This window comes from Toxorhynchites rutilus, chromosome 3 (genome assembly GCF_029784135.1).
Source record: "Toxorhynchites rutilus septentrionalis strain SRP chromosome 3, ASM2978413v1, whole genome shotgun sequence".
Taxonomy (NCBI): Eukaryota; Metazoa; Arthropoda; class Insecta; order Diptera; family Culicidae; genus Toxorhynchites; species Toxorhynchites rutilus.
Window position 1 is genome coordinate 37,121,022 of NC_073746.1, and position 12,015 is coordinate 37,133,036.

The 12,015-nt window shown below is 37.5% G+C and overlaps 2 protein-coding genes across 2 annotated transcripts; one reads left to right on the forward strand and one right to left on the reverse strand.

Moving 5' to 3' along the window:
• Positions 1-5,728: 5,728 nt before the first annotated feature.
• LOC129779046 (uncharacterized) lies at positions 5,729-7,067 on the forward strand. The gene is made up of 3 exons (XM_055786299.1): positions 5,729-5,864; positions 5,918-6,101; positions 6,168-7,067. Coding segments are annotated over exons 1-3 (540 nt in total). The 5' UTR covers positions 5,729-5,862; the 3' UTR covers positions 6,522-7,067.
• On the reverse strand, positions 6,555-10,003 carry LOC129773036 (putative nuclease HARBI1). The gene is made up of 3 exons (XM_055776589.1): positions 8,122-10,003; positions 7,914-8,058; positions 6,555-7,852 (listed from the first exon to the last, which is right to left on the reverse strand). The coding sequence occupies exons 1-3, from the start codon at positions 8,272-8,274 to the stop codon at positions 7,593-7,595; spliced, it is 558 nt and encodes a 185-aa protein (XP_055632564.1). The 5' UTR covers positions 8,275-10,003; the 3' UTR covers positions 6,555-7,592.
• Positions 10,004-12,015: the final 2,012 nt, after the last annotated feature.

A 12,015-nucleotide genomic window follows, 5' to 3' on the forward strand; every position in this document is an offset into this window, starting at 1 on the left:
TATCGGCTTTTAAAGACGCTCTCAGCGCAGCAGCAGCATCAGCGTTCGTCCAGCGGGTTTAAGAGACGAATGAAGAAAAACGACATCAGGAATTTTTTCGGTTGCATGCATTGACGAACCCGCAAATGTTTAGTTGAACTTATTTTGAAAGCTAGGCCTCAACGGTGCTTGGAGGTGCATAGTCCAAGCCCAACGGATCGGTGATAGGGGGACCGAGGAGTGGAAGACCCTGTGGCAGTTCCCAGACCTTTCTATACAGCCCCGAGGATCATCGACTCGGGGTGGTGAGTGGTGTAATGATAATGGTACTGCGAAAAAAACAACTCAAAAGCTGCATTTGTGATAAAACGGCAGTCGCTTGGTACTTTAAAGTCGGGGCAATTTTTATAATAATGATATGGATTCATTTATTATAATATTTCGTATGTATTGTTTTCGGGTTCAATATATTTTCTGAACATGTACCTGTATGTTGGGTTGACTGAGGAAAAAACCTGTTTTTCGCCTAAACATACATTCTTTCCAAGATCGAACTTGCGCTGGGTATCGTGGCGGATAGAAAGAGAAATAGTGCGAGAGAGAAAGAGCGAGGGAGAGAGAGGATTCGAGAGCACACACATATGCATAAATGCGATGCTGTGGAGAGCTCCGAACGAAAAAGATCGTGCCTCGAGAGGAAGGTGTTTTTTGTTTTTGCCATTAGCGCGCGAGTAGATGTAAGTGAACCTTCGGTTCTGAGCATCGTGAGCTAGCGACGTATACCTGATTATACGGGATACACATGCTGGGTTCCAGCATTGCGATAGGGGAAACTAGCGCCAACCGGACCAGTCTGAAATTGGACCTGACGTGCAGCAACGTGCCGGCGTTTGAACTGCGAGAGCTTTTAGGAATGAAGGTATGCACCTTGTTCATGTTTTTGAAAAGACTGTTTGACATTTTCCCAAATAGCTCAAATTCTTCAATTTGAGATGATAAATGTACAGTGTCGAAGTTTGGTGGCGATATCACTTCTTACACTTAAAAAAAATAGGATTTTGATTTTGTAATTTTTGATTGTATTTGTTTTTTATAGTTTACATGGTATCGGGGCCAAGGGCACTAGTTTTTTCTATATATTTTTTTGAAAGCTGAGTTTTTTTTACATAACATAAGGATTTGGATTGGATTAAATTTGAGATGTCGATCATCTGAATCGGTTCAATAGTTCAAAAGTTATGATTTTTTGAAAAAAGAGTCGTTTTCGGGAAAAGAGGAAAAAGCCGATTTTTCGAGCCACCCTAAAATGGAAATGGGCCCCTAATAAAAAATATATAAAAATATGGGTCCAGTATTTTGCGAAAAGGAACAAAACTGTCACTTTTCACGAAAATCTGAGAACCACTATATACGTTTGGCATGTAATGGCTCCATATGCAACCCTTGGTGAAGAGACGAGATGAGACGAACGCACTCCAGATATTCGACTTCAGTTTGATCCAGAGAAATAAGGTGCTCAAATCCGCCCAAAATGTTCGGGATACGACGAGTTAATTACGCGGCATAGGGTTCTATTCAAGGCAATAAAGTGGAAGGTAAAACGATATGTCAAAATTTCCATTCACAAATATGGATCGTATCTAAGTAACATAGCAACACTATACATTGACTGCAGTCCCACCGGCACGGTTGATTTGATTAACCCCTTCCCGTACAACTTCGAGTCTGACTCGTGGTGTACTTGCATAACATAAGGCACTAGAACGCTCAGTAGTGTAGTGAAATCATTTGATGTGTGACGTTTTACATAATACGGGAAGGGGTTAAATATGTAAGAACCGGCAAAAACAAAGCTACTTTGATGTAACTTTGTACTTTGGGTGTAAAAACAAAGTCTAACGATATGAAATACAAGGAAGCATTTTTAACATGTATTATCGACTGGGACTATAATATCTACAGAATGGTGATCATCAACTGTATTGCATTTAAATATGCAAAGGAAGCTAGCATAATTTGATCAGATATACTAAACTACAGTATGTACATAAACAATCATCGAAGATCGCTAATGTCACATTGTGCGCCAGTGGTGAATGCGCTGCAAAAATCATATTAATATATTTCCTTTTGCTACGAAATTAAACATAACCATGACACCGTTAGCATGTGTATCCATTCTATAGAGTAAGCTTTTTTATATAGTGTAAGCTACGAATCACCAGTCAATTCCACCATCTTTGTTCTAACCAAGGCCCCTAGAAGTATATCCTAAGGTGAGCCAACTTGCTAAAAGCACTCTTCAGCCATCTTGGAAGTCTACTGTGTTTTGTTTATAAACAAAACACAATACGCTAGTACCGAAGCTCGCTCCTGATCAGTCTGTCTCTTTCACGCTTCAAGCAAACAATTCCCCTTCTGCTTTCTTCCGTACTGTTTTCATATACCGCTCCCCTACCAACTTAGTGACGAAACGGCCTCACCTTAGAATAAACTTCTAGGCGCCTTAGTTCTAACCAAAGTATTACGCGCGAAGGAACAACGCCAAATTTTGTAGTTAGCGGGTGTTTCTACCAAACATATTTATATCATAATCTTCTATGTATGAAGGTCCGGCTTGCCTCTCGACTTTGGCGTATCTCCTGGAGCCACCTGTGGGAAATATGATGAATCTGTTTAAATTCGCGTGTGCTGGCATGCAAGAGAGTGATGCATGCAAAAGAGAGAAAGAATCCGACAGGGGTTGCAAACAAAAGAGAGAGCAAATTTGAATGCGTTCCGCGAAGGATGTTGATCTCTCGCATCATTCAGTATTCTATCTTCGGTGCAGTAACATGTGAAGCAAGGAAAAAATATTGGCAATGAGGAATACGACAATGGCGCAGATAACGCTCCCAGAAGACAAACTGACGGTGAAAGAAATTAAAAAGAATATATAGGTAAGCCAGAGCAATTGTGAAACGTTAAAAAAGGGCAAAAAAGCATGGTAAGCCACTATGAATTCCTGGTAAAAAAAAGGTAAACCAGAGAGATTGTGAAACAGTAAAGAAATGGCAAAATATGTACGGTAAGCCAATTTGAATTCCTGGTAAAAAATGAAGGTAAGCCAGAGTACCAATGAGACGGTGAAAAATTGGCAAAAAATATGTAAGGTAAGCCAATTTGAATTCCTGATTTAAAGAAAACATGACAGCCAGAGCAGCAATGATATGGAAAAACACAGCAAATCTAAAGTGCAAAATGCCAGATGGAGATTTTTAGCAACAGAAGTGAACTTCTAGCGACGGGAATGGATTAGAAGTTGTAGGAAAAATGTTATGAAGTAAGCGGTAATGGTGCTGGCGTCAATAATATCTTAACCTTCCGATTCATGTAGGAAAAGGCTGTTGTTTTGCTCATCTTTCGATAGAAATGGATCAGAATTCGAGAATTGGTTGTTTTTTGCCGTACCCTTCGCGTCTACGAGTGTATGTGCGAGCGCGAACGAACGAATGAAGTCTCCGAAAAAAAAGAACGAGACGGAAAACTGTGACAACAAAGCTGGAAGAAATTGCATAGGTGAATTTCCGTTTATAGTTCGTGCAGTTCGGAAAATGCAATTATTCACACGGCAACGACCTTGTTGAAATGTGCACGTTGTGTACGCGCGTTTGATTGAATATATCAGGTAATTTGTTTCTCTGTTTAGTGCCCAAGAAAGTCGTGATCATGTTCCTTTGTCTACTCGATTCAGACAAAATTAGTAATATGTTTATGTTTTGCTCCATGAAGATGTAGTTGTGCAAACTGTTTGTCGACTGAAGAAAATTGAAGATTTTGCTGCTCACGACAGAGCAAGAGAAAAGTTTTTCAGAACTTCAAGTGATATTTGAGATTGCAGCAGAGTCACTGTACATAGGAAACTTGAATTTACGTGCAGGAATTTTTCATCGGGTTGTACTATTCCGGTACCTAACAACGCACAGTACGAAACTGTAGCAGTGCTGGTGAGACGTCTTTTTTTATAATATTAATATTCCTGCCAAGTAATGCAATGCCTCTATCAAAATATTTTCTGCAAATATCTTGCATATCTCTCTATTGTGTTCAGGCCAAAAGAATGTTAATTTATAATCACAGAAAAGTACAAAGATATAGAAAAACACATTAAAAGGTAAAAAAAAAGAACAATATAAGAAATCATAGAGGCAGCAAAAGTAGCATCATCATAATGCTCGAGTACGTTAGGTTTATAGATTTATATACATCGCATCTTTCTTGTTAAATTTCTTATCGTCTACCTGCACACTCATACAAACGCACGATTGCAATGCTGTCACGTTGTGAATTTGTTGTTTCCAATCAAACAACGAGCACTAATCCGAGAGGTAGCTTGAAGTTTGGTCTGAATTCACCTGTCCCGATACCTGAGCCATTTGTTTGTGATTATATTCAATAGACAATATGCTAATATGCTAAATTTGAATAAGAATGATGATGATGATTATGATGATAGTAACGGAAACCATTCTATGAGTGCATAATAAAAAAAATATGCATATGAATTGCATTGCTGAATTTATACGAAATATAAATGTTTAATATAAATTTCTTTGGAATGAATTTACTTCGAAATTTTGGTAATGTCTGAATCAAACCCGCTTCGTTAAAAAAAATGTTTACAAGAATCCTGAATTATTGAAAAAAAAGCATTCTACTCAATACAATTTTTACAGGGTGTTTTGAGCTTTAGAATGAAACAAAACATAGAAAAAACGGTTTAATTGCCATGGTTTTGGCTTGGTGTTGGTTTAAACAAATAACGCTAGCTTTCATAATCTGGACAGTTTTGTTCGAGACATCATTGAAGGAAAATTTTTAACACATTTAATAAAAAGATAAACTTTATTATTTGATAATTCTGGGATTGAACTCCCATATGTTCGACAATTGCATCATGATGAGCGCTGTTGGTTCATTCGATGTTCACGCTGACGAGATTGATCTTTGTTCGGAGGTGTAGATGAATTTTCAGATTTTCAGGCGAAATAACTCACTTCGATATCTTTTCTCTATATGAATAGGGATGGAGGGCCGAATGTGTTGGTAGGCGCAGGGCTCGAGGAAGGGATTGTTCGATTTGAACCGTCTTTATTATGTTGTATTCGTCTCTGCCCGTAGATCAATGATATGTAATGGTTAAAATTTTGAAATCTTTAAAAAGTTTTGAGAAAAAGTAAAAAAAAAATCCCATATGTTCTATAATGACATCGATGTCAGCCCAATTGGATTTCGCATTTGCTGAATTAAGCTTCGTGTTTTCGTTGGTGTAAAGCGAATATGGCAATAAATTCTCAGGTGGAATAATGCGCTTTGAAAATAAAAATTATGAATGAAAATTTACTTTTCTGTATCAAACATGTATTCCGTGTAATGGGAAAGCATTTTATTGGCAAGTTAATCAGCGAGCGAAAATTGTGTCTGAAAATAAATTTTATAGTACAATAACTATTTTTGGTAGACGTAATAGGAAAATTATGATGAAGGGAAATTGTAAAGGGTCAATTACAAGATAAAAAAATGACGAGTTCTGCGATTGAACCCACGAACGTTTGCTTAGTAAGAAAACGAAAATGTTCGATGGAATTCATTTAAAAAAAAATAATTTTGAGCAAGACGAAAGATATTGGTGTCTATTCTGTATTTCAATCGATTCGAAATATTTCGAACGACTTGGTAAATTCCATTCCCTGTTTCGTTCGAGGCGTTTTCAAATTCGAATACCTTTCGTTCGGACTGTTTTGTTTTCGAACATCTTTCATTCGAATCAAACCAAACGTCAAACCCACTTTGTTTATGAAGGAGTGAATAATTTCCGCAGCGGATGAGCGGTGAACTGCAAAAATGTAAGCTAATTTTTAATCATTTTTTTCTTTAAATTAATTTTAACGTTCAACAGGGAAAAAAACAAAAACAAAACAACCACTAAAAATCAGTTCGAGCGGATTGTGCTGCTTCTGGAGCAAGAGCCGGACATAGCAAAGGGTTTCTCCCGAGGAAATTCCGGACCCTTCTGGGATGATCTGGCGGCAGAAGTCAATAGTTTGGGACCGCCTATTCGCGATGGAAGTGGATGGAAAAAGGTATATACTAAAACGAATCCGAAACATATGTTTATAGTCTTATTTTTGCCCTGGTTTTCTGTGTAGGTTTGGGCGGACTATAAGTCCGGATTAAAGCGAAAACTCGCTCACAACAAACGGGAGCAGAGGGCGACAGGTGGAGGACCCAATAAAATTATCAATTTGTCCGAGCTGGAGGAGCAGGCAGTTCTACTAACTGGGTTACTTGCGACCGTGGAAGGAATCCCGGGTACCTTATCTCATGGAACACAGTTGGGTTCGCCTTCGGGTGAACCTCAAGCTGCAGACCAGGAAAATTTTATATATTATGGTACTTCCGACGAGTGTGACGGTATCAATAATACCATTCACTTCCAGCCCTCTCAGCCGAAAAAATCCAGACCTTCTACCACGAGGCTATTAGAGCTGCAAGTCGAGTAACAAAACAAATTTCACACCAATGTGAAATCCCTGTTAAAAAACACAAACAAGAATTTGAGTGATCTGGTTCATTATCAGCGCCAATCAGCTCGAGCGATTCTTTCCGTGGATGCCACACTCAAAGAACATCTGAGTGAACAAAAACGACATAACCACGAGATGGAGAAGATCGCGCTGGAGAAATCAATAGTCAAGCGACAAATCCTTGAAACGCAGATTGCGTATATTTCAGAACATTAGAATAATGTTTCAAAATATCAGTGATCTGATTTTTTATCTTTATATTGTAACTCAAGTATAAAAAAATGAAAAAAGTTCTAATCGTATTTTTATATCTTTCCATGGAAGAAAAATCTTACTTAATTTTTTCTTTGAAGTTTGTTTGGAATAGCATCAAAATTATATAAACTTTTTTAAAATTCACGAATTTCGCCTATAGTTTATGGAACTTCCTTAACCCCTTCACGTACAACATTGAACTTCACTCGTTGTTTCTCGATGTGAAATAATTACATAGCTTCAGGCATATGATGAGGATACCGACAACTGAAGATTATCAAATTTCCGTTATTTAAAAAAAAATTGAATGAGCTAAAAATATAAAATATAATTTGAATATTATAATTAAAATAAAAACGAACGAGTTAGTACGTAGTAATAACTCCTTCGTTTTTATTTTAAACACAACATGTATTTGCTCATCATAGGGCACCCATGTTAGATACCCACACTCAGCAGAGTAGCGGAACGACTCGAAGTGCTCGTTTTGGGCCGTGCTGTTGGAAATTAAATCGTACAGCAAGGGGTTAAAACAACGCAAAAAGTATTAATAATGGTTATTTGAATACTTGGCCTGCTTACGAGAAATCGATAATGACATGTTCTCAAAGTGTTGGCAGGAATAAGAGTAAATAATTCTGCCGAAACCATAGTTAAGTAAGGAAGACACTTCCTTTTCCGGTGGTTGTTATTTATTTGAGCATTTGCAAACAAGTTAGATGAAATTTAACAGTCATAAATATTAATTTAAACAAAAGTTTATTATGTAAACAGCTGCATAACATATTATAACTACTGAGAACGACCAAATTCTAAGCATATATTGTGAAGTGCACAGCATACATTTATAATTTGAGCGCATTTAGTAGGATTGTAGTGAAGTTGTCTCGCGCCAAGGATGCATCTAAACCGATTTTTTAGTAAACCGATTGTCCGCTCGACGATAGCACGACCCAAGGCATGCCTGCGATTAAAATCGCTCTCCAAACTCCCTTCCTCCGCTGCTCTGAATGGCGTTACTAACCAAGGTTCCGATGGATAACCAGCATCACCTGAAAATATTTTATCACACAGTACATACAAGTATACTAAAATATTGTAGTTGAACATTACCTAGAATCTTAGTATTAACTTCACCATTTTGGTGAAGCTGCTCAAAGTGAGTTCTTGCAGGGCTTACACGCCATATATGAGAGTCATGATTAGATCCCTGGAAGGTAGGATCAACGAAACGAATCCTTTGCTGATCGTCACAAACCTATGTTGATAAAAAAGAGTATTTGTTCATTGATTTGTTAATTCAAATACTAATAATACTTACAATCAGAACGTTGAGACTATAAAATCCCTTCCGATTAAAAAACAAATTTCGATTCAGCTTAGGTGGAATAATTTTTACGTGGGTTCCATCCAAACACATAATAACACCCGGAATTGATGTTTTCTGATAGAAGTGTAGTTTCCCAGCAAACATTAAATCGTATAATTTTGCACGTGCCAAGTCTTACAAGAAATCCGAATAAATCATAATCGCATATAATATCAATCAAAGTATGTATCGTGTATATTTGAAATCGCATAAAATGTAAAAACTCGATTTTATATACCATTATCAAATTAAGTCGCATATCGGTATAATAAACATCAATTTTATGATGTACATTGTCGTAAAATATATTTAATCCGCATCATATGCGTATATTACGCTGATGCAGTTTGTGTGTCGTATAAGCGTATAATTTAAATCGATTTAGTACTGTAGTAAATCGTGTTGCATGCTGAAGAAAATCATGAAACAGTAAATCATATTAGATCCTAATAAAGGACATATTACATCATATTGAAATGTCAATGAAATGCTGATGCACTCGAAAGTTTTAACCGCTGTTGAATTAAATTTCAGATAGCCGCGCGAGATAGCTGGTGGATGATAATCCAGACGATCGGAGTTCGAACCCATATCGGAGCAGTTTTCACCAAACATCAATCTGTGCCATTTTAAACATTCAATTCCACTCCCAACACAAGTCAATCAAACAATTATTATTTCTACAAACATAAATACTCATATATAAAAATGGCGTTTCGTGAGGCTATAATAAACATTTCACGAAAATATTTTGCGCCATTTGTTTTTTTTCTATGTCTGTAATAAATCGTATATGAGTAGGGCACAAGTCGCTATTATAGCCGGTCAAAGTTGCATATTCATCCAAACAAATTCGGTAAGCATTTGCCATGTATGTATATGGCCTCCACTTTTGCATGCATATGCCAGTTAGGCGCATTATATGCCAACCAAATTTTAGGGCATATGATGATATATATACGCTTGTTGTGCGATTTAATGTTTGCTGGGTTAGCACGCCGCTGTTCGTCTTCCGTCATATTTAGGGAAATCCATTTCTTACACAGTGTCCGCTCCAGAATGTTAAGCATTTCAGTCAGCACCTTGGAAAATGTGGGCTGTGCTATGGCAATGTGATAATCTTGCCCTGCTCCATGTTGATAATTTCCTTCAGCAAAGAATCGCAAACATGCTGCGAGTTTCACCTCCGTGGATAGACCACCTTTCCTTGTGGTAAGGCAGTTCTCAATTTCCTCTAAAACGTACCGAAAAGCTTCCTTACTTAGACGAAAACTTTTGATGAATCTGAATAAGGGCAAAATTAATCAATAAGAGAAACAAACATGGGATTTTTGAGACGGATACTTACGCTTCATCAGAAAGTTTCATGAAGTCGGTTGATTTTCGGTGGTTTCGCCGATGGTAGCAAGGCATTCCAATTTCTTCTTGCTCCGCCAAAATCGGTAACAAAACGGAATCCATTGAACGAGAAAATTTTCTCACAAATTTCTCTTAGGATCAAAAATTAACTGAAATTCAACTCGCACTCGCCGCTATTTAATACGGTGTTTCTTTTTGTTTATCGGTTTTTGACAGATCGATGCATATTCGAAATTTTCTAACACTTTCGTTCGAAACGAGCAAAACGATTGGAATAGGGAATGGTAAATTCGAAAACGATCGAAATATCACTTTCGAACGAAATAGAAATCCGTCGGAATACAGAATAGGCACCATTAAATATAAATGAGCAATTATATATTGACCGGCTAAAATAGAAGTTAACCAGAAGTGAATCCAGCAATAACATGTGGTCAAAATATTTAGGTTCTGTGTGTTGTAGTCTGATACACCTCGCTCACAGTATGATTATTGATGAACAATTTGATCAAAATTTGAACGGGATGTTGTGTAAAGAATATGAATATGACTTGGAAAAAATATCGCTTATAACTTTTGAGCTGATATAAATTATAGGATAATTGCATTGGACAAAGATGACCAAATTTATTTTTTAAATTCGATAAAAATAACTGTTTTATATCATTCATGAGATTCCGCTACGATTTAACGGCTGAGAGCAGAGAAGAAGGATATTGTGGGAAATATGATGAATCTGTTTAAATTCTATGATTTTCAATAATTAGGTTCGACAATTCTGGTTCGACGGATCTGGTTGGGGGAATTTTTCGTCAAAGAAATTTCCTCCGACTTGCACTGTGATCACGCGTATTCTAGAGCTTGCCACTCAGAATGCATTGCAAGGCGTGTCATTTGGCGTAGAAATCTCAACTAAGTACTAATAAAAATGACGCAAGTAATACTACGTTGAGACGGCGAAGTTCCTCTAGGAACGTTAGTGCCATTAAAGAAGAAGAAGAAAGAAGAAGGTTCGACAATTTCATTTCAAATTTCTTTCGGTTTTCTGTTGGGATGATTAAAGGTATGGATGAAATAACACTACAAATTTATAAATATAAATGACAGTGTAGAGAAATGCAAAATCTTATGCGATTGACAAACACAAGTTGTCGCGTGTGCTGGCATGCAAGAGAGTGATGCATGCAAAAGAGAGAAAGAATCCGACAGGGGTTGCAAACAAAAGAGAGAGCAAATTTGAATGCGTTCCGCGAAGGATGTTGATCTCTCGCATCATTCAGTATTCTATCTTCGGTGCAGTAACATGTGAAGCAAGGAAAAAATATTGGCAAACGAGGAATACGACACCACGCACTCCTTTCTTTGCTTCACCTTGATGCATATGCACCATTTCTCATCTCCTGTGACGATTTGATATGAAAAGCGCTGTTTTTTTGTTTATGACCGTGCGATGCTCGATGGCAGGCATTGATGGCATTTACACTTAACACGTTCGTCGCCCAAAGCGACTTTTCTGAGTTTCTTGCGGAGCCCAAACTTGCGTATAAATTATTAAATGAAGATCAAACTTAGTTTGTAGACAACTTTTACAGGATCTAGTAATATTTTATTTAATTTGAAGATGAATTGACAACAATAACACATGAAAAAGTCATATTATATGGGTTTCGCAAAAAGCTGCAGTACAAACCATCCGCGCTATAAATTAATAAAAAGTATAGTATAAACATTATAATGATATGGTTCAACACAGTATCATTTTTATTATTTTTCTACATATCCTATAGTTACACTTAGGTGCCTATTCTATCAAGTTCATTTTAAAAATTCTATTCAATTTGAACGAGGAAATTGTCACCCATATCTGGGTGACGGGCCGACGAAAGTGTTAAATGATACACCCGCGTGCGAGTTTCATGCTTAAACTGACGATAAAGTCATCAATCACCAAAGAGAAACCATGTGCTTTTCCATTTCACTGGCGAATATATAGAGTTAGGGTGCGCTATTTGGGAAAAATATTGGTGCGAGTGAGTCACACTCTCTTACACTCTCTTTACTCTTGGGAGCTCGAGTGTGCGAAAACTGTGTCTAGCACTGAAGCGCGCTGATTCGCACGCTGCCACACTGAGCAGTACACTGAAGAGTACACCGATGAGTAAACTGAAGTTGCAATCTCATTCGACATATAATCCTAAGTATAACTCTTCAGTGAACTTATCCGTTGCACTGTTGAGAGTTTGTGTGCTCTCTTTCCACACTCTAGCACGACCGAGTGTTGAGTGATAAAAACTTATCTTCTATTATGTAGCGCTCGCTCGCTCCATTATAGGTCAAAGAGGAGCGCTCTCGTCGAGGATAACGGAGAAGGTGGGTGCATTTAAGTTTCTCTTCGCTACACAGAGGATATGGACATCACTGATGGTGGACGAGATGCTGAGAAGCAATTTGAAGGTTTTTTTATTTTCGTTGAGCTCGAGAGGCACC